General features: G+C 36.5%; 1 protein-coding gene across 5 annotated transcripts in view; it reads right to left on the bottom strand.

Annotated features, from left to right (window-relative positions):
- LOC150088466 (uncharacterized) overlaps window positions 1-24255 on the bottom strand; it is a 266563-nt gene that overhangs the window by 121376 nt on the left and 120932 nt on the right. For 3 of the 5 annotated variants that reach the window (XM_090369525.1, XM_090369524.1, XM_090369528.1), the window contains exon 4: window positions 14256-14855. In XM_090369525.1, coding sequence (XP_090225651.1) covers window positions 14256-14855 — 600 coding nt within the window. The remainder of the gene's footprint in view (window positions 1-14255; window positions 14856-24255) is intronic. The other 2 variants (XM_090369526.1, XM_090369527.1) reach the window with 1 other exon arrangement.

Here is a 24255-nt window from a genome sequence, read left to right as displayed (position 1 = left end):
TACTTATTCTCTGAGGATACTACCACCCAGACAGCACTGTTCCAAGGCTTATTGGCCTACCCTCGGTGGGTGGGTAGGTTCCCTGGTGTTGCAATCATGCCAACCCAATTGTGAAGTATAATTCCACAATACGAGAGATGCCAAATGGTGTACAAAGTAATAGTACTAGAAAAATAAATGCACAAGGCGTAATAAACTATGAATTTGAAATTCACTACAGAACTGCCAGTGTATATACACAATATTTTGTTTGTAGTAATAAACTGCAATAGTAGTATAAAAGGCACAGATTTAATTGTATCTCATATTGTGACTACGTTCACAATGATTTAACCATGATATTGCACTACCTCGAATAAGCAATGCTTCACCAATGAAGAAGACTGTCACTTATTCTCAGAGGATAGCACCACCCAGATGGCACTGTTTCAAAGCCAATAATAGTATAATTATGCTACTTCACAAATGGAATGGCATGATTGCAACACCGGTGTACTATGCACCCACAGAGTCAATAAGACTTGAAACAGTACCATCTGGGTGGTGATATCCTCTGAGAATAAGTAACAATAGTCTTCTCCATTTATGAAGCATTACTTATTTGAGGTAGTGCAATATCATGGTAACTCATTGTGAAGGTAGTCACAATATGAGATACAATTAAATCGATTCCTTTTATACTACTGTTGTTGTTCACTACTACGAACAAAATATTGTACATATACACTGGCATTTCTGTAGTGAATTTCGAATTCGTACTTTATTAAGCCTTGTGCATTTATTTTTCTAGTACACACACACATGTACACACACACACAGTTTCCGAGTTTTGAAGGCTATAGTAATTGTTCAAAATGTCCACCTTCTGCCTGAATACAGGCCTTAATACCACTGGCAGACCATTACTCCTGCAGGGTAATCTGCTAGTGACAAGGCCTGTACCCATTGCAGATAGTGAGGATACAGTTGGTGTTCTCGCAACACTCTCCAAATAGTTGAACATTGAACAGCCAGTTGCACTGCTATTCTGCTGATTCCAAGAGTGGCATGCACAACATCCAAAATCTCCTCCTCTACTTCAGGAGTCTTAGATCTTGGTCGTCCTCTGTCAGCAGCACGAGGTGTAAAGGTCCCATGTTCACAAGGGCGGCAATGGATACCTTCAAACATTTTCCTGTCTGGACATCTTCGTTCTGGGAACCTTTCATGGTACAAACGACAAGCCTCTGGAGCATTGCCATCCACCAAACTGTACATAAAGTGCACATCCGCTTGCTCCTGATTTGAGTACATGGTCAGAATGGAAAACTATCAGATTCTGTCAGTACCTTGTGATGAAGGAAATCACCTGCGGAAGATAAGACATTCTGCTTAATAACTCGGGAATCAAGCATTTCCGGAACTATGTTGATATAAAATATTTTTATTGTCTACATATGAGGAACTCATTCCTGAAGTTATATCGTGTATTTTTCAGACACAGTGTGTGTTTAATACAATTCCTTTCTTGGGGGAATTAAGAATATTTCTTTTGAAATAGTTTTTGGGGATTTGTTCTGAGATCTACACTGGTGGATTAAACATTTTGAATTTTTCTAATTCAAAGTATTGTATTATACTTAAATATTGAAAAGAAAGTATTGTTTTTCTACTTTGACCAAATGCTCTTCTCAGAAATATTCTTAGGTTTAGTTTTTTACTTTACGTGAATGCTGCTAACAATAATACACTGACTCTTGCATAAAAATTTTTGTTATACAGCAAAGTAAGTACACTTATTAAGAAAAGAAGTATCAGTAGCACAAAAAGAGTCCACTTCATATGTCTATTCCTTCTAACAACTTGCACATCTTTTAAATTTATTCAAAGTACCCACTTCCACAACACAATATAGTAGTTTGTTAAAAGAAAACAATTACTCTTATAGAAAGCAAATTTTCAACCATCTTTCAACAATTTTTTTTAAATGTCCCCTATTGTCATACAATACAAAGTAAGGATACAATCAGCATTTAGTTTACTCAATCCATTTAAAGCCATAAACATTCAATCAGGTTTCCTCCAAGACTGTTTCCAGATGTTGCATTTTACTGAACTCAGATTTTTCTTGGTAACAACACCCTTTTGTGCTCCAACTAATATTGTTGCTCTTCTCTGCACCTGTTCCAACAGATCTCAATACTTATTCAAATAAGCTTCCAAAGTTGCATGCAATATTCAAACAGCATGCTTAACTATTGCCTTATACAACTGGTTAATTGCCTCCTTGTTCTGCAAGTAGACTTTGTCAATGTATATTACTGAGAGAACTGCATGAGCTCTTCTGCCAGCTCACCTACATGAAACTTCATATTAGACTGTATAATTACCCCCAGATTCTTTCTTTTCTGCTACATTGAATACGGTACCACTCAAGTGGTGCTTTATTCTGGGATTACTGCTAACCAATTAGTACCTTGTATTTATTAATGTTAAACCTCAAATGCCACTTTTGTGCAGATCTAACATATCCAGGCCTTGTAACATACTATGATTACTATAATTAACCACCCCTCCCACTTTTTATCATCAGCAAACTTAGACAATAAACTTGGCATTGCTGGATATCATATAAATATCAAAAACAAGACCAGCAACAAACCCCCAAAGGATTTCACCTAATAACATTAGTCCACAAATAATGGTAATTAATAATCATTGTTTCCTTCACCTCAACTGTCTATTTATTCATAGCAGTAATGTGCCCCTAATGCTGTTCTGTACCAATTTGCACAGAAGTTTTTAAATGTGCAACATTATCAAAAATCTTACTGAAATAAGGAACTTGTAATTAAATTCCTTTGTGACTACCTCACAGTACCTAATCAGATTGGTTGGACATGATCTTCCCATACCAAATTCATGCTTTTATTGTCATATAATAAAAGGCGTGAACAGGCAAAGTTTTGACTGCTCCAGCTAATAGAGAAGTTTGTCTTACATTGGCATATTAATTTATTTTCTAGAAGTGCTTTATATTCCTACTAATGATACTTAGTTTAATTTGAACTTAGAGATTTTGTAGGTTATTACCTAGTATCGGTAAGGATATCTAATCCACGAGGTGGAAAAGTTTTGCAGCTCCTGCGAATGCTAAGTTTAATTATATTTAGCCGTTTTATTGACTTAATTGTTATATTAAATTTTTTTCTATAAATAGCTTATAGACCTAGGCAAGTACATGGTTTATTTTGAATTTAGATAGCACGAGTTTGAAAGTAATTAATATCTAGTGTCTGTAGATTTATCGTTTGTAGCTTGCCGCCATTGTTATACAATACAATGTATAACCCGAACTAGATAGCATAAAGTTTAACAAAAAACTAGATAGCAAGTATAGTAGTATCAATTACTCAGTAAAATTTAAACTAATTAAATTTAATTGTCAATTAAATTGTACTTTTTTTTTAATACATATAACCACCTAGTTTTTACAAACGTACCATTATAAATTAATACATATAACTTGACAGGAGATAAGAAAGTCATGAGTAACTTGGAGATAATATTCGATACTGAAATACATATATATAGTGTTATAACTGCATTAGGATATAAGTTTAGGGTTATATTTTGTATTGGAATTTTATATGAAATTGAATAGAAATCATGATTCAGACCAGAGCAACTAAGCAAAAGGCTCAAACTAATGGGAGTGCTGTGGCTCAGGGGAGAACTGAGGAGGCAGTTGTCCTCTGAATCACAGCCTTTTGAAATGCACTGCTTGTTTGATGTTTGTGGATCAATCAGGAATATTGACAAAGGGAATGTCTTTGTGTGTGTGCGATGTAAGGAAATCAGATGCCAACTCAGTATTGTTATGGGCCTATATGAGAGCTTGAAGGGCAGGATGAATGCCCTTGAAGGATTTAAACTGAGGGGCCCATCAAGCTTTCAGCTGCCCACATCAATTGCCACAGCTTGCACAGCATGCAACACAGCAGCAACCCCCAAGGCAGAATGTGCTGGTCCCAAAGGAACTAGTTGTTGTCAGGAAAACGGGGAACATACTGTGCAAAAATGATAGGTGGAACAGGACCAGAGTATGTCTGCCAGGGGCAAAGGTTGATGACGTAGAGCAGATATCACCTTTTAAGGGCACAAAGGGTGATAATGTTGTACACGTTGGCACTAATGATATTAAGAGTAGGAGACAGGCGGAATTGCTTAACAAGTACAGGTCAATGTTGAGAAAAAAAAAAAAAGCAGTGAGTTAAGCTGCCCACATCAATTCCAGGTTGAATTTTAAAGTGTCTGCAATTCTGACCAGACATGATAGGAGGGAGCATATGATGAGAGCCTTGTCGATCAATTTGTCCCTGGAAAGATTGTGCAAGGCTCAAGGGGTAGAATTTTTCTCAGCCTGGTCTGTACTTGTTAACAGGAGAGACTGTGGCTACAGAATGGCATACACTTAAACAGAAAGGGTGCAAGAATATTTGCTGAAGCTATCAAGGCAGAATTAGGTAGGTTGGAAAACTGCTAGCTTGGAGAGATACACTGACTAACAGATTAACAGTAGCTGATGGCAGAGGTGAAAGTGATTCTTGCACTGCTTCTATTGAAATGAGCAGCAGCCTGGAAAACAAGGTGCAGGGGATTCCAGAGTTGCTGGGAGTCATTGCAGAACAAGTAAATACATGGGCTGTGTTAAGGTAGCTAAGAATAGAAATAGGTGCATATATACTTGTGTGTACACCAATGCTAGGAGTTTGGTAAATAAATTTGATAAATTTAAGGTGTTGGTCAAAACTTCAGAGGCAGATATTGTTGGGATAACAGACGTGGTGTCACACATATATAAGGAATGCAGAACTGGAATTTGGGGAGTACAATGTGTACAGGAAGGATAGACAGGATAGGTATTAGTAATGGCCGCATGGTGCAAGAAAGCCTATGGCTTATGCTGCACCAGCCAAAAAAAAAAAAAAAAAAAAAAAAAAACCAAATAAAACAATGATAAAAAAAAAAAATAATAATAAATAAATAATAATAATTAATAAAAGAAAAGGAAATTAAAGCTATCATCCTATGCGCTTCCCTGACCTGAAGATACTATCCAGATGACCTTTGAATTTCCCCAAACTGTCAGCCTCTACCACCCACGTAGGCAACTCTTATTCCAGTAATTTATAACTCGCTGGCTAAAATAAAACTTCCTGCAGTCCAATCTAAACATTTCCCCCCCGTAACTTTAATTTATGTCGTCCCCTAATCTTGAAAATTTCGTCCTCATTCATTTTACTGATGCCTCTCAGAGCTTTAAACACCTCAATCAAATCTCCTCTAAGGTGTCTAGTGTCCAAACTGTGTTTCTTAACCAATAGGTTATGCTATTGGTTAAGAAACACATTAAATCCAAGGAAGTACGGCCAGTCGACATGGCTGGACAGTGCAGTGTCGAGCCAGTTTGGTTTGACATAAACACTGGGAAAGCAAAATTGAGAGTAGGAGTCTGTTATAGGCCTAATGATCCTGATGAGTATAATACACAACTGTACAGATAAATACAGTGGGCCAGTAAATCAGTGTCTTATATTGGGGGATTTTAATTTCCCAGATATTGACTGAAATTTGTGGGTTGGTCACTCACACACTAGCAAGGTTTTTGTGGATTTATTGGATGATGTTTTCTACAGCACTATGTTCGGGAGGCAAATAGACTGAGTAATACTCTTAATCTGATTATCAGTAGTGATTCTTCATGCATTAACAATCTGCAGATAAAGGAACCACTAGGTGGCAGTGATCACAGTGTGCTGAAGTGGAATTTACTCAAAGAGGTAACTACCATCAGGGATAAAGGGAAGGGTTTTTGCTTTTGTAAAGGTGAATACGGTGGTCTGAAACAGTACTTAAATTCTATACGGTGGGACCAACTGATGATGTTACCAACAGCAAATTCTAAATGGGAAGCATTCAAAGAATTAATCTTCTAATGCTACTAGGCTTTTACATACCAAGTAAGAAATATTGTTCAAGGTTTTGGCCTAAACAGATGTCTGATGAACTAATGAGAAATGCGGCAGAGAAGAAAAATGCATGGGATACATATAAATTAACAGGTGACACAGAAGCCTATGGTACATATAAGCTGGTCTGTAATCAAGTCACAAAGGACATTAGGCAGGCAAATGCAGATTACAAGAAATCTTTGGAAAAGGATACAAAGAAAAACAGCAAACAATTCTTTACTTATGTAAACTCTAGAAGGAAGGGGATGAATCAGATTGGTTTACTTGATATTGCTGGTTCAACTGTTGATCCTGCTCAGGTAGCTAGCAAACTGAATGAGTATTTTGCATCTACATTTACACAGGAAGAGTTATTCAGGGAGGGGAATACCAGAGGTGTATTAAACTCTGGCAGTAAGCTAGATAATCTTGTAATAACTGAGAATTAAGTGGAGGAGAAATTGTTGAAGATAAACATAAGAAAGTTGCCTGAGATCTATCCAGTTATATTAAAGGAGGCAGCAAAGGAAGTAAGCAAATCCTCAGCCATAATTATGAGAGTTTGCTTGGACCTAGGAGAGGTACACATGGACTGGAGATGTGCAAATGTGACCCCAATCCACAAAGGGAGACACAGGTAATTACAGATCTGTTAGTTTAACTTCTGTTCCAGGGAAATGAATGGAGGCACTGGTTAAAGAAGCATTTCAGGATTATCTAGTCAAGACTTCAGTTATAGCTCAGATACAGCATGGGTTTGTTAAGGGGAAGTCTTGTCTGACTAACTTGATTGGATACTATTTTTTTTTTTTTTTTTATGAAAACCCCAAACACGAAAGGTATCAAAACCTATAGTACTTAGTACTGTGCATGGGTTGAAGGAGAAGTATGGGGGAGGGGGAGTGCCAGAAACTTTGCTCTAGAGACTAAACATGGGTTTCACCACTTCAAGCCTCCATGCGGTCACAAAGAAACTGGATGCAAAGAATAATTTTGATATCTTATAAAGGCTTTTGATACTGTTGCACATGGAAGACTGCTGTAGAAATTGGCAGAAATGTGGCATTGCAGGAAAATTGCTGCTATGGATAAAGTGATGGTTGAGTGAAAGAAGACTGAGTGATAATCAATGGACACTGCTCTTCATGGACTAATGTTATTAGTGGAGTGCCCCAGGGTGTTGGGTCCATTGTTGTTTTCGGTATTTATTAATGATATTGATGATGGTATATCAGGCTTAATGTCCAAGTTTGCAGACAATACGAAGGTCGGCAGGGTTGTTAATGACACTGATGACAGTACACTGCTGCAACAGGATCTAGAAAAATTGAGCAGGTGGGCTGAGAAGTGGCAACTGAAGTTTAATTGACAAATGTAAAGTACTGCATATGGGAAGCAGTAACTCCAGGATAACGTATCAACTGTGTGGTACTACACTGAAAGTGGTAGAGAATGAAAAGGACCTGGTGGGAGACATGAAATTTTCTGAGCAGTGCAGACAGTTGCAAGAGTAGCTCATGGTGTCTTGTCAATGATCATCATCATCATCATCATCAGCCATTTTCAATCCACTGCAGGATGAAGGCCTCTCCAGCAACTTTCCAGTTCCTTCTGTTTTGAGCACTGGACATCCATTTACTACCCACAAACTCATGAATTTCATCTATCCATCTCCGCCTTTGTCTTCCAGGTTTTCTTCTAGCTCCTCTTGGATACCATTCTGTTATTTTCTTAGTCCATCTGTCATCATGTCTTCGAGCTATGTGTCCTGCCCAAGACCATTTTAGTTCTTTAGTTTTGATAAGAATGTCCTTTACTTGAGTTTGTTGCCTAATCCATGTGTTTCTCTTCTTATCTAACAGTCTTATTCCCAATATGATTCGTTCCATTCTTCGCTGTGTAGTTCTCAGCTTCTCTTCCATTCTTTTGGTGAGTGCCCAAGTTTCACTTCCATAAGTCATGATGGGGAGTATACATTGGTCCATTATTTTACGTTTCAGACAAACTGGGATATTGCTCTTCAGTATGTGACTATATTTCCTGAATGCTATCCATCCAAAATTTATTCTTCTCTTGACTTCCAGCCATTTATCATTATTACAGCTAATAACTTGTCCCAGATAAGTATATGACTCCACCTTTTCAATTACTGCTCCTTCAATCATTATTTCCCTTTCTGTGGCATACTTGTTCATCATTACTTTTGTTTTAGCCATATTCATCTTTAGTCCAAAATCCTTACTAGCTGTGCATAACTGATTAAGATTTTCCTCTAATTCTTTGGGATCATGGCTTATGACCACAATGTCATCTGCAAATCGTAAATGGTTTAGGTACTCTCCATTCACATTGACTCCTTTCTGCGACCAGTCTAATCTTCTGAAAGATTCCTCAGGGGTAGATGTCTTGTCAATGATATACAGGAATTTTTCTGGCAGGAATAAGGTGATTATCCCCTTGTATAACAGAATGGTCTGGCCACACCTTGAGTACTGTATACAGGTCTGGGGGCCTCATTTTAAGAAGGGTGTAGAGCTGTTGGAAAGAGTACAGAGAAGGCAACAAGATTAGTGAATGGAACAAAGGGTGCTCTTACAAAGAAAGGCTTCTTAAGTTTTGCGAATTACAGTGTCTGGAGACTAGGGACCTGCGAGGTGATCTGATTGAGGTGTATAAAGCCTTGGATGGTTTGAGCATGCTCAATGCTGATGGGATTCTTCCTCTTGCTGAGAAGAATTGCCTGAGAGGGCATAAATTCAAATTGAGGAAAGACAGTTGTAGGATAGATGTGCAGAAGTTTTCCTTTAGCCAGCGGGTGGTTGATTGCTGGAACAAAACTTCCATCTGTCGTTGTAGAAGTTGATAGCTTATATAGAATCAAGGCAGAACTAGACAAACATTTGGAGCGAGTGGATGGGTGAAATGAGAAGGGTGTGTGCTGTTCTTTTTTTTTTTTTTTTTGGCTGATGCTATATAAGCTTGTTTTCTTGCAAGCATGTGCCTTTGCTAATGTTAATAATTGCATTACTGTTGAGATGATCCTGCACTACTTCCTTAAGAAGTGACTATTTTTACTGGCAGAGAAGTCAAGCTTGTAGGTCTGTAATAGCTCACTTGACCCTGATCCTTCTTTGTGAAGAGAAGAGATGAGACATTTGCATATCTACACCATGTATTTTGTATGGATAACCTGCAACTCCAAGGATGCAGTCATAATTATAGCAAAAATGTTTGCCTACATCTTTTGCTGCTTATTTTAATAACTGAATAGATGCCTTGTTTACTTTTAGTTTCAACAATTCCTCTTCCACTTTCTTCCGTTATAAAATAGTTCACCTTTCAGTTTGAATTAAGTACACTTCTCATATTCGCATCCCTTGAAATTTCTTCTCATTCGAATGTAGATGCACAATATTTATTCGTTTATCAACAACATATACAGGTTGCTGAAAAGGGGAATAATCCTTGTGGTGTTAACATAAGTAAACAATTCTTTCCTACTTTTCATTGAGATTTTATCCAAAGACTTCTCATAATCTACCTTAACCCACTAACTTGATTGCAAAGTTTATACTTACTACTGGCTTCATATTCCCCTGATAATTTATAACCAACCCATATTTATATATATATATATATATATATATATATATATATATATATATATATATATATTTTTTTCATATCACCAGAATGTCTTTATCATGAGGGACTTAATTTTCTAAATATTGACTGAAACTTGTTAGTTGGCCACTCCCTCAGTAGCAGAATATTTCTATGTTTACTGGATGGCTAGTTTCTATACTAGCATGATAGAGAGGCAAAAGCAAATACTTTTCATTATCAGCAGTGGTTCTTCACGCATTGAGAATTTCTAGGTAAGAACCACTAGGTGACAGTGATTAAAGTGCACTGATATTGAAATTTATTTAAAAATAAAACTACCACAAATGGTCAGATGAAGGGATTTTGCTTTTGCAGAAGGCAAGTGTAGTAGTCTTAGTTTAAATTCTTTTCATTAAGACCAACTGATGTTATTAACAAATGCAGAGGCTAAGTGGAAAGCAATTATAAAAGCTATTAAACTTTTTATACCACACAAGATATTTTAAGATTTAGACCTAAATGATTAGATAATAAATGAACTGATGTGGCTAGTGCCATCCCCTATTTCAGAGTGGCACCATAGGTTTGATCTATGTATTTCATAACTTAACCAATACTTAAAAATTTACTGTGGCTAGCATTAGCATACAATCAAGTGCCTATTTTTCCTCTAAGTAACCCTAAGATGCTCAAAATAGTTGCTTGTCCTATGATAACCCCCAGAAGACCTTGTAATCACCCGCACGTTACAATTCAGGCTGCTGAATGTAAAAATTCTACCCTATGAGCCTTGCACATCCTCTCCCTTGCCAAACTGATTGACAAGGCACTTGCTTGCACTTCCTTCTACCATGGATGGTAAAATATCCAGATACTTTTAAATTAATCTTAATTCACAGCTCTTTCTCAACATTATTCATTACCTGTGAAGTAAATCCTCTGATCACCTATACTATCAGTAGTATCAACACGTATAACAATATCAACCTTTTTGTGTCCTTTTTAAAAAAAAAAAAGGAAATAATTTGAGTGTTGTACAACAAAACTCGTCCCACCATGGCAGATATACCATTGTCCTATTCCATCTGCCCTTTATTAAATAGCATAATTCTTATTTTCCTGACAACAGTCACAAAATATCTACTTTTTGTGGGATCTCCAATGGCAGAAGGTGCCTTGGAGATCCCACTTTGCTGCCAAATGCACAATGTAGGTTCTAGTTTTGAGTTTGGCAACTGAGTGCTTGATGAATCTCCTGTTTTAACCCTATACAAAGCATCAACCCTTTTGCTCAAGCACTCAAATTCACCCATAAAACAATGAATTTTTGCTCAAATCTCCTTACACTCTTTGCATCTAAAGCACACAAAGATATCTCCTGTGGCTCTATCCTGCTCAAGTCAAGTCTGAAAAACATGCCACAAACAGAACAAAAAGACACTGCAAATGAGTACTGTACTCCCTCACACCCAAGTATAAGCATGTTCATTGTTCTGAGCTCTTTGCTTTGCTGCTCTAGTCAATTTTAAGAAGTTATTAAAGAAAACTAAAGCACTGTACTATCTAAAACACTGTAGAAAACTAAAACTAAAAGAAAACTAAAGCACTGTAAATTCTGAGATATATGTAACTACAAACAATAACACTACACTATTCTCAGTTAGTACAGCAGGATTTACGTATTACATTATAAAATTTATAACTTAGACTTCATATAAACACATTAATTAGCCAAAATACACAAAACACTTTATAGTATAGTGAAACACTTCATATTACAAACAAAATATACTGACACTTCTGTATATTAAGAGTCACTTTGGCACTTATACAACCACCAACCCTTTCAGTACTGCATTATTTCAGATTTTTTAAATAATGTGAAGAATGGTAACAATTCTTCTCAGCAAACAAATCAAACGTGTGAGAAGAGATCAGTAGCACTTTATTTTAATTCTTCAATGGAATACTGTTGAGTTAAAAACTGACACACACAAAAAAAAATTGGTTTTGAAAAATCTGAAATTCTGGCTACATAACACTAGCCTGTGTTAATAGGAACAAGCTTTCAGGTGCAGCAAAAAATGTTTTACTGTGTCCTTTTCACATAACAAGCAATGGAATTTGCTCATTACATCCAGGTGTTGCCACAACAAAACTGCCATTGCAACACCTGGATGTAATGAGCAAATATAACATCAGCAAAAAAACACACACACCCATATCACCGAAAAATTTGCCTAGTTCTTCAGTGAATTTATTCAAACCATCCAATTTCACACCAACAACAAAGCAAAGTTTGTTCCAACAATCAACCACCTGCTGGCTGAAGGAAAGCCTCTGCACATCTATCCTGCAATCATCCTTCAATTTGAATTTATGCCACTTCATGTGTGTAGTCTGAGCAAAATGAACAATGCTTATTCAATCCATTCACAACCTTAAACACCTCAGTCAGATCTCCTCACAAGTGCCTAGTCTCCTGATGCTGTGCAGAACTGAATTCTTTCTTGGCAAGAGCACCCTTTGTTCCCCTCACTAATCCCTACTGTTCTCTGCACTCATTCAAACAGATCTATGTCCTTCCTAAAATGATACTCCCAGACCTGTATGCAGTATTCAAGGTACAGTCTAACCATTGCCTTATACAATAGGATAATCACCTCTTATCCCTACTGGCAAAATTCCTGTATATAACTGAAAGAACCCCCATGAGCTGTCCTGGTACCTTGGCTGCATTGCTCATAGACCTTCATATCTGGCTGCACAATCATGCTCTGGTCATTTTCATTCTCCAGTAACTTGAGTGTGGTACCACACAGTATGTTAATCTGTGCTCACTGCTATCCATAAACAGTAGCTTGGATTTGTCAGTGTTAAACTTAATTGCCACTTTTCAGCCCATCTGCCTAATTTTTCTAGGTCTTGTTGCAGCAGCATACTTTGATTACTGTTATTAACAACCCTATCAACCTTCGTGCCATCTGTAAACTTGGACTTTAAGCCTGATATGTCTTCCTTAATATACAGAGAAAATAGGAATGGCCTCAGCACTGAACCCCAAGGAATTCCACTAATAACATCAGACCAAGATGCACAGTTCCCTCTGATAACCATTTTCTTACACAACCATCCCTTTATCCACAGTAGCAACTTTCCTCTAAGCCACACTGCACCAATTTGTACAGCAGTCTTTTACATGCAACAGTATCATTAAAGGGGTACAGTTACACTCACTAAAAGATGTACCAGACATATGGGGGACTTCATATCTGCAACAATTTGTCAGATACTTGTCTGTGGATCTTGTACAGTGTCAAGAACTTCTTCTTGGATGCAATGGTAATTAAGTGATTTATAAGAATCACCACAAAATTAGAACCACAACTGCTAGTACTTTACTAAGTACTAGCAGGGGTGGTTCCACTAGTACTTTACTAAAGTAAAGTACTAGTGGGTGTGAAATCGTTCTGGAAGTAACAAATTCAGTCAGCCGGCAGATTAACAAAATAACTTAATGCAGCTAAATATTAACCTCCATTTCATAAAGCTGATCTTTCACTATGATAAAGTAAATCAACTGTCTTTTGTTTGGATTATACTTTTCACTGCCATATTAAAAGGATACAGTTCAGTGTATGCACAAGCTATTTCCAAAGGAAATGAAGGGTTTTTTTTTTTTTTTACGAATACAGTAAAAGTAGGGTAGGTCTTCCTGGGACTGAATGATAAAGATATCATGATACATAAGTATTCTATTGAAACAATTTGTTTTTAATGTACAGTGGATCTATTTTATGATCATTATGGATACTTCTTATAGCAAACAGTTAAGACTTTCTAACTGAAGGTAAAACTCATAAGAATCAAAATGCGATGTCCATATTGTTATATTTAGAAGCAAGTAGTCAACTTGGTTTCAATAACCATTTGTATCTCTGACATACTGGTTACAAAAGAAGAAGTGTCTATTAAGACAAAAATCACATTGGCAAAAATTCAGTAATTTATCAGCACACATTTCTCTTTAAAAGAAATGATCAAAAGACTTAAATATTATGTATACATAACATTAAATTTGTCTGTTTTAATTGTCCAATTTTGCTAAAAAACAAATCAGTGACTAAATATAAATAAAATAGTGGATTATCATCTGTAACAATTATTTTGCATATAATAGTGTTATAATTAAAAAAGCTCCAATGTTTCCATTCTAAGTGTGCCTAAAATGGAAATAAAAAGCTAAGAGAGGATAATGAAATTATCAAATTTTAATTAAATCAATAGCACACTAATATTTTAGAACCCTATATCATACCACTAGATGGATGATTGTAATTAAAGTAATTCCTTTCTGGCACTAATTTCTATAACGTCAATAACAGTTAACCACAAAGCTATTCAACCTTGTAGTAATGGCCAAATAATGAAATTTCAAACTTATATAATAAGCAAAATACAGATACAGACTTCAACTTATGTTGAAAATGTCCATTAAGAGATCTCTAGAAACATGAATATTTACAATACATTTTTCAAGAAATAGATTTAGTTAAATGTCAATACTCCAATTTCAAAATTGTGCACATGCATAACATTATGCAAGTGCTAATCTCAAGAACTAATGCAAGTTTTATCAGAGTGCTAATATCATACCTACTTGCTGCATTTTTTCAAGATCCAAGCAGGGTCGTTGGATATTTGTACCACTGTTAGTGATGGGTGTGCGCCGATGCCTCTTCCTTGGAGACACAGAACACAACTCATGAGGTGGGATATTAGCTACTGAGGCATGGAATAGCTTTGACGGAGGGGAAAGAGATCTGCTTGGTTTTGGGACGTTAGCAGGTGGGGAAGAACGGAACTCCACAGGAGCTGATACACACATAAGATCACGCACCTCTTCATCTGATGACGCAGAGTTCTCACCAAAACTAAGACGATTTGCTTGAGACCATTTTCGTTTTTCTGGAAATTGAATATTTCTTTCTCGTTGGACAATGCCTGCACTGTTTATCACCTCCAACTCTTCTTCTGAGCTGTGATGATCAAAGTTATGATCACAGTCACTAGGAAGTGCAGAGTCCAAAGCTGGCTCTAGCAAGGGACTGTCCACATCTGTTTTGGATGCGCCTGATAATTGATGCCTGTCCTCACTGCTTTCTGCTCTATCTTCAAAATCTGTAATTGTTTCGAGAGTACTACTGGCACGTTCTGACTGGGTACTGCTTCTATCCAAATGGGCACTATCCATATCTGAAAAAATAAGATTTCATTCTCAAAGATTACATTGCCAAATCAGATCAAAGTCAATTCACTTGACAGTAGTAAAATTATCTAGACAAGATTGTTCATCTGGAATTCAACAAGGTCAATGGAAATCAACATATGAATTAAAAGCACTTCAAATAAAGCAATTCTGGACAGAAGAATTATCTAGCTTTCTAGACAATTCTGAAATTTGGGAAGTAACAACATACACAAAAATATTGGTATTATAAATTGCACTTGTTTTATTTATTTATTATTTTTTTTTTTGAAAATAAAAAACAGATGTAATAAAAATCCCAAGGATAAGGAAATTATGATGCTTATATGATCCAAATTCATCATATTACATACACTGAGATAGCTTTGCATTAGGAAAACCTAATTAGTATCTAGTTGCACCACCTTTAGTACACAGTATGGACTTCAACATAAAGTTGTTGTTGGGTTTTTTTAAGGAGCATTAGCAACTAAGGCCATATTGCTCCGTGGATATGCAGTGCTCATTCTCTGACCTTTCCGCATTCTCCATATTTGGTGGTCACGGGCTCGAACCCTGGTCTAATCAAGAAGCGTGTGCTATGCATTGCTGCTCCTGCCCACCTGGCTACAGAGGCACCTTCAACATAAAGATATACAATTCCACAAGGTGTTGAAACATGTTCACAGTGACCACACTATATGTAGGACATTCTACAATGTCCGATATGTTAACTGGGCTGAGATTTGAAGCTTGGTTGCCATGGGAACACTGAAAACTTGCTGGAATGTTGAACAAGTCCAACACCAATTGCAGCCCTGTGACAGAGCACTGTCTTGTTGAAAGATAACTTGTCTTGAAAAGCTGTTGCCATCGTAAACATGTGCAGATGGCCAAAACTGGACCTGTACAAGTCTCCACAGAGGCACTGGTGCCAGGATCTCCCATTCAAACATGTGCCCCAGGCCATTACGCTACTTTAGCTGGAAGCAGCATGGTGGCCTGTATAGCAGCAAGTTTGAGAGCCTCAGGCTGAATACACCACATCCATTCATCCACATGGAAACTCAATTCAGAACAGACAACCCATTTCTAGTCCTCCACACTGTAGGTGATCTGCTTGTGACAGGGCTCTTTTGGTGGGCCATTATCTACTATAGCCCAATTTCTAGTGTCAGACAGTCCACAATGAAGTGTCGTCATGCCATACGTGTGTGGTATATTACCTTGTCTGTTCCACTAGCCAACTAATTTGATCCTTCTCTACTCTAGCTGGTGGTTCTTCCACAGGTGATCCACTTTTGAACACGAGATTCTCCTAACATAGAGGGTTTAGTGTCAAACAACGTCAACTACAAAAACATTTTGTAGTTGGTTTTTGTAATTAACCAAAAAAAAAAAAAAAAAAAAAACGTCATCTGAAATTTTCTTGGTTTACCAAAAATGTACTTACAGCTTAGGCTAAGTTGTAAAGTACTAGAGAGATAAAGTTCCATGACATGATATGCATTGCTATTTGTATAAAGTAAAACTAAAGTTATCACAAAAAGAAAATGCAATTTTGTAGTTAATGATATTTGAGAACCCTCAATATGAAGGCAGCCACACCAGGAGAAGGATATTTGATCATTTTGGGACCAGATTATTGGAATCTACCCCCCCCCCCACCACCACCAAAGAAAAAAATTAACTCCCAATTGGAACTGTTAGGTCACATTTCTGGCCTATTCTTTGCATAGAATATCAGTCCACTAAATGCTGTAGTGCCATATGCTGCCCTTATATAGAGACAATAGGTTACAACGGGGGGGGGGGGGGGTAGAGGATTTCCAAATGCAAAGCTATCTCAGTTAGCAATGGGTTGAGATATCAACTGATTTACTTTATCCTTGAAGGATGCAATATATATTTTAATATGTTAGAGATTGTTCTATTATAAATACAGTAAACTCATTATAACACTACTTATAGGGCAATGATGTGCCTGTGAAGTCCCATGAATTTTCTTTTGAATATCACTTTTAAGGCTGCAGGAAAAAATAAATCCACACATAACCCACCTTTCACTTTTGGGAAAAGTGATAATAGACAAGTTCTAGGGATCATTATGGTACAGACTGTTTACTTCACAGAAATCTTTTCACTCAATGTTACATTTGTTTCATATTTAACTCAAAGCTTAGGTTATTTTCTGATTGCATTAACACTTTCTTCAGGTTTGTATTTTTTTTTTTTTTTTAATTCAACATTGTGTGTGTGTGTCACAAATTTTATTAATGTCAGCATTATGTTAATATTACATTAATCATCTTTATAATACTCAATGTTTCTTTAATTTAATAGAATTGCCTATAAAATTTCAATTTTAATAGTAAACAAAAAAAAAAAAGAAATAAAAATGAGTTTGCCAAAAAAGCAAGACGTACATTAAGTGTACAGGTTTTCAACTTATATATAAACCTGTGTATTTCATAAATATTACTATTACTTCATGTTATACTGTAATTACTTCATAAATACTGCAAAAAGGAAAAAAAAATCAAATTATCTACCAAAATATAAAAAATATCTCCAAATACTCTGTTGCCACTTATAGTATTTTTTAGAACTAATCTGAGTGAAAATGCTACAATAGAAATTTAACTATACAAATATTTTAAAATTTGTTACTTGTGCATTTATTATTACATTTAATTTCTCAATGCAGGGATGCACGCTTTCAATTATCCTTATGACAATGTTAAAAAGGAAAATGTCATTTTCAAAATTTACAATAGAAAAACTAGAATTGTGTTCAATTCTTCTCAGGCACACTAGCTGCACTTTTTGTGCACAAATAATAATGCAAAACTGAAAATAGATCCTAGTTAAGATACACTCTGATATGTCAGTACCATAGACAACTATTCAACTTGCTTGACCTTAATACCAGTATTAGGGGTCTAGCATGGAGCATTTGCAATAATTTTTTTTTCCAAACCTCATTACTGAAAATATTGAAAGAAAGAGGTATTACACCAAAGTTCAAGTTTGTTTGTTTGTTTGTTTTTTTTTTTTTTTTATTTACAAACATATGACATTCACATAATTGTTGGGTCAGGGAAAATTATTATTCTACAATTCTATTATTGCAAACTTTACTGGTGGTTTCAAACTGATTATTATTAAAGGCCTTAAAATGATTGAGCAAACTTTATTTATACAAATCTAATAACAGGTGTGTATAAATTTAATTTTTTCAAAGAAGTTGGCAAACATATTAAGGAAAAGAGAACATAACCTTAAGGTAATAAATCTGTCCTTAACTGTTTAAGGCTATTAAACAGACAAGTTCACACCTAATCTTGTAAAATCAGAGAGCTTGCTTGGATTTAAAGAGGATTAAATAAATATTTGTAAAAAAGCACAAAAAAATAAGGAGACTTTTTTTGATGATAGGTGCTATAAGGATCTGCTTCCTTGCATTATTCTACTGTTTTAATATTAATCTGCATAGTCATATACAGATTGACTGATAATTAAAAGTAAAAGCACAGCAGAATTAATTGCAACAAATGATGTTCAGAATGTGGACATTACAATAAAGAAAATCAGCAAATAAAAAAAAAAAAAAAAAAGTCTAGCATGTCTAGAAGTTCAGCAGAGCATCAAAGCAAAATGTTCAAGTTAGTGGGGCTGCTGTGGCTCAGAAGAGAACTGAGGGGATGGTTGTCCTCTGAATCACAGCCTTTTGAAATGTACTGCTTGTATGATGTTTGTGGAACTATCAGGAATGGGACATGATATTGTCAATGGGAATGTCTGTGTGTGCTTGATGTAAAGAGTTTGAGGAAATCAGGCACCAACTCAGCATTGTTATGGGCCTTTATGAGAGCTTGAAGAACAGGGTAGATGCCCTCAAAGGATTTAAACTGAGGGGGCCCATCAAGCTCTCAGATGTCCACTTCAATGCCAGAGCTGGCACTTGAACATCATCAACACAGCAGCAATCCCAAAGGCAGAATTCACTGGTCCCACAGGACCTAGTTGTTGTTGGTGGTTCTATTGTGCAAAAATGATAGGTGGAGCAGGACCAGTCTACCAGGGACAAAAGTTGATGACGTTATAGAGTAGATATCTTTTAAGGGCACAAAAAGTGATATTGTTGTACATATTGGCACTAACGATATTAAGAGTAGGAGAACTGCAGAATTACTTAACAAGTACAGATCAATGTTGAAAAAAGCCACGAGTTAAGAGCTGAAATTGAAAGAGTCTGCAATTCTGCTCAGACACGATAGGAGGAAGTATATGATGAGAGAGCTTTGTCAATCAATTTGGCCCTGGAGAGATTGTGCATGGCTCATGGGGTAGAATTTTTTCCAGCATGGTCTGTGCTTCTACTGGGATGGGATACACTTAAATAGAAAGGGTGCAAGAATATTTGCTGATGCTATCAACTCAGCATTAGGTGGGTCAGAAAACTGCTAGCTTGGGGGGGGGGGGATTTGCAGACACAGATTAACGGTAGCCACAAGCAGAGGTGAAAGTGATTCTTGCACTGCTTCTATTTAAATGAGCAGCAGCCTGGAAAACAAGGTGCAGGGGATTCCAGAATTGCTGAGAGTCATTGCAGAACAAGTATACCAATGCTAGGAGTATAGTAAATAAATTTGAAGTGCAGGTCAAGACAAGACATCAAAAGTGAATATTGTTGTCAAGACATCAAAAGTGAATATTGTTGGGATGTCAGAGAGTGGTGCTACACAGATATAAGCAGTACAGAAGTGGACTTTGGGGAGTACAATTTGTACAGAAAGGATAGGAAGGGAAGAGAGGTTATGCTATTAGTTAAGAAACAAAATCTAAGGAGGTGCAGACAGTTGATATGGGTGGACAGTGCAGTGTTGAGTCAGTTTGGTGTGACAAACCACTGGCAAAGCAAAATTGGGAGTAGGAGCGTGTTAAAGGCCTAATGACTTGGATGAATATAATGGACAACTGTACAGAGAACTTAAATAAGTTAAATCTAGTTCTGCCTTGAATGTAAATAAGTTCAAGGCAGAATTAGACAAACATTTGGAGTGAATGGATGGGTGAAATGGGAAGGGTGTTTTTTTTTGGCATATGTTATATAAGCTTGCTTTCTTACATCATATGCTCTGCTGATATCTAATTCTGAAATTTGTAACCACTAAGAAAGTCAATAATATTCTTTATGTATACTGCCAAAAGAAGTTGGGTTAGCAATAAATTAAATAAACTTCCTTGGTTATCAACAGCTATAAATTGGGAAGAGATCTTTAGAATTGCTAGAGCACTACTTTCTGGGTTCTTGAAGTGCAACTAATTGGTTTAATTTAAATATGAATGGCTTGTAACATCAGGGTGGAACATTATTTTTCTTCTTGCTTGGAATTGGGCTAATACCCTTTGCTATCAAGTATGCACAGTAGCATAGCTAACTCTTATGGGATCAAGTGCAAAATTCAGTTTTGGGCATAAAGATTCAGGGCTCTGTTACACTACCAGAGGAGACTTTGCTATTCTCCGGACTAGTCCTAGAATTTGTTTTTAACTTTACAGTCCAGGAAAACGATGTGGTCATAGGGAACACAAAAAAGCATTTAACATTGGAACCACTCTTCAATTCCTCTGTAAGTATGAGAATAATAGTGTATTCTTGTCTGCACTTTCATTGTTCAATATAAGAATATCAGAGGCATTTATTGCCTTCTCCCTTTTGAGGACAGTGCATCGTACCAGCCCGCTATGACTGAACATGCATGTGCTTACTAAAATGAATAGTATTATTTACAGTGTTAATCAGAGAGATAAAAAGAAGATTTCTTACATAATCTATTGTAAAATCTCTGGTTGCAACATCCACAGACTTATGGAAATCTTGTTCATGCCTGGAAATGCAGGAAATCCACATTTTGCAGCTTTGCCATTCACTGGCTTGATTATTTGCAATTAAGTTTTTGAAACCCTTTGGTTCTCAGAGAGCTGGTTTGACTGCTTGTAGTTCATACTTGCCCATCATAGGACAAGTACTTCATCACTCACATCTATGGGCAATTTTACTGGCTGGTAAGCCTCCCCCATTGCTCAAATCATAATTTATATTATATCTGATGGTACATTTCATGCTGCAGGCTTGAAAAAAAAAAAAATTCTACTGATGAACATTGCTAGGGGTGAACATGCAAACTGCCAAAGAAATTGTTTTACTACAGACAAAAAACAATCCCCTCAACAGAAATGCAAGCTCACTGCTGAAAAATTATGACAGTGGGCAAAGGGGATGCTCCACATAGTGGTGAAAAGGATTTTATATTTTCTTATGTGAAAAAGACCTCAGGGTAATTGTGCAGTCAAATATGAAGTTTGCTGAGCAGTGCAGAGAGGCTGCCAGGGCAGGTTATGGAGTCTTATCAATGATACATAGGAATTTTGCTAGCAGGGACAGGGTTATTTGTTATTTGGTTTTTTTAGGAGCATTAGCAACTAAGGCCATAGTGCTCCTAGAATATGCGGTGGTCATTCCCTGACCTTTCCGCATCCTCCGTATTTGGTGGTGACGGGCTCGAACCCCGGTCTAATCAAGAAGCGTGTGTTACACACTGCTGCTCCTTCCCACCTGGTTACAAAGGCGCCCGCAGGGACAGGGAGGTGATTATCACATTATACAAGGCATTAGTCAGGCCACACCTAGAGTACTGTGTACAGGTCTGGAGGCCTCATTTTAGGAAGGATGTAGAGTTACTAGAAAGAGTACAAAGAACAAGATTGGCGAGGGGAACGGACAGGGTGCTCTTACCAAGAAAAGGCTTAAGTTCTGCAGAGTAGGCACCTGCTAGATGATCTGATTGAGGTGGGTTGAGCAAGCTGAATGCTGATGGGATTCTTCCTCTTGCTCAGATTAAGAACCTGAGAGGGCACAGATTCAAATCAAGGAAAGACAGTTGTAGAATAGATGTGCAGAAATTTGCCTTTAGCCAGTGGGTAGTTGGAACAGACTTCCATCTTTTGTTGTGGAAGTTGATAGCCTAAATAAATTTAAGGCCTAGCTGGACAGGCATTTGGAAAGAATGGAAGGGTGAAATGGGAGTTTTTTTTGGCTGATGCTGCATAAGGTTGCTTTCTTGCATCGTATGCCTCTATTAATGCTAATTTAACTGCCAAGTAATTATGATGTTTCACTTTCATTGTCAATAGTTTTTTTGGATACATAAAAAATGTATGTAAATTAACTCTACAATTTATGATCCCTAGATTTCTGCTCTATTTGCACATCTGGAAGAATCATTGACCAGTCAATATATATAAAAATAATATATTTATAAGTATGCCAATATCTTGCAAAGCCAAGAATATTTTATCTTTCCCATAGATTAATAACAACCTTTGTTAATGGTTTTTGCCTTTGTGGACATTTTTGGGAATGTGATTTCTTCCCCTCCAGTTTGCACCTTTCATTCCATCCAATATAGCTGTTGTAAAAATGCCTACAGTGCAGCTTGTAGTTGGGGCACTTTGTCCTGAGAATTCTAGAGCAAAAGAAGGAACTGGCAGGGAGAAAGTTTAGCCAAACCCTGTACATTTTGTTAAACTGTTATGATTTTTTTGGCTATAACATGCAGTCATAAATAACTCTTGTGCTTCAGGTTTAGATTTGCACCACCAGATGAAGGGAAATGTCTGTTATTCAGAATAAAAATTGACAAAATGACTGTCAGAAAACTTGATACTGGTAAGGACTTTGCAAGATTCTTCCTTCAACATGACCACCACCAAAACCTACAACACAATGCATCTAGCTGATCACCATTGAAACAGTTGATGGAAGTCTACAACATGTTGCTTGACTATTCATCATCCTTTTCCAATTAGAGCATAAAAAAAAAAAAAGAAATTTAGTTCAAAGTCAAGATGCTAGAACTAAAAAGATCTTATACCTTCAGAGCCTTCTTTAATATGAGCACACTTCCAAATGACAAAAAAAAAAAAAAAAAAAAAAAAAAAACACAGTATGATTTGAGTTTGTGCCATTTTGCAATGATGACATCAGTAACAGTTTTTGTACTGGTACAGAGTTTCCCTTATGCTGTTTATTGCATGTTTAAACTGTTTCTTCCATTTTCTTTATCAAATTGCTCACAGCTTTACCAGAGCACAGACCGTGAGAGGGATTATGCACATATTCTCATAGTTAAGCTTCAGCACTGCATCCACGGAAGCACCAACCAATGTTTTGCCAACTCACCACACTCCACTTCTGGTATTATCATAGATAAATGATTATCTCATTTATCTATGATGGCACTGGTCACTAAAATTATCATCCTCTACCAATGACAAACTATGCAATGGCAAAAATCCAGCATTTGACATCAAGATTAATTGACAGTTTTATGGTGCATCAGCATCTGAGAGATAACAAACTGGGGAATAAGCATAATATATACATATTTCACAATTTAAATTGTTTCCAAAATGGGAAATTTTATTGACTGGTAAGGAACATTAACAAGAAGCAATAAGATTTTGAAAGACAAAATCTTTTTCCTGGAAATATTCTTTTAACTGTGGAATCAGATCCTCTGAATTCTTCAAACACTGAAAGTGTAACCCAAGCCTTGGTATTAGATTTCCAGATTACAGGAAGAGAGGCTTTGTTGATACCTTTAAGTGCATGAGGATTTTGTGCAAAGTATACAAGCAGAGGTTTGAGTTTGCAATCGCCTGCTGCAATGCCCCCAAACAAGAGCTTTATTCAATCCTCTGTCATTTAAAAACCAAGCATCGTCTTTTATTCTCTTGAAATATAGGTGCACTGTGGCATTTTTCCCAGAATAACAAAGTTTAAGTTAGAAATTTGTTCTGGCATATATTTACCCTCATTTATTACATCATTGAAAACACCCAGAAGCAATTCGGCTGCTAGGCCACAAATTTTTTACATTAAGCAAGTAGGCATGTTTTTTAAAATGACTAAACCATGCTGGTTACAAAAGTCATCTCACTTCCACCTTTCTTTCAACTCTTCATAAATACTTCTAGCCTTTGCCTGAATTGAAAAGACTTAGGGAAACATTCCTTTGTACTTTATCAACAATCCATTAGTTTAATGGTTTTGCCATTCCATAGGGGTCCAGTGCCTTTTTTTTTTTTTTTTTTTTTTTAAACCTGTAGACTTTAAAGGCATGGAACTTTTTGGATGTTTTTACTCATTTCTTTTATCTTTCACAATTGAATTCCCAGTGGATGTTACCAGCCTTAAATCAAAGAAATGGTCGTTATTGTTTTCCCACCTTCATACATTTCACAATTTCTAACTTTTGCTCTAATGTAATTGTACACTACTTTTCCAAAACAGTTACATCCCAGTTGTTCATATTACTGCTCTGCAAGGCAGAGCAATAG

Source organism: Mastigoproctus giganteus, chromosome 3 (assembly GCF_048544385.1).
Source record: "Mastigoproctus giganteus isolate SK-2022 chromosome 3, ASM4854438v1, whole genome shotgun sequence".
Classification (NCBI taxonomy): domain Eukaryota; kingdom Metazoa; phylum Arthropoda; class Arachnida; order Uropygi; family Thelyphonidae; genus Mastigoproctus; species Mastigoproctus giganteus.
The sequence above is the reverse complement of the archived record's forward strand: the minus strand, read 5'-3'. Positions and strand labels throughout refer to the sequence as shown.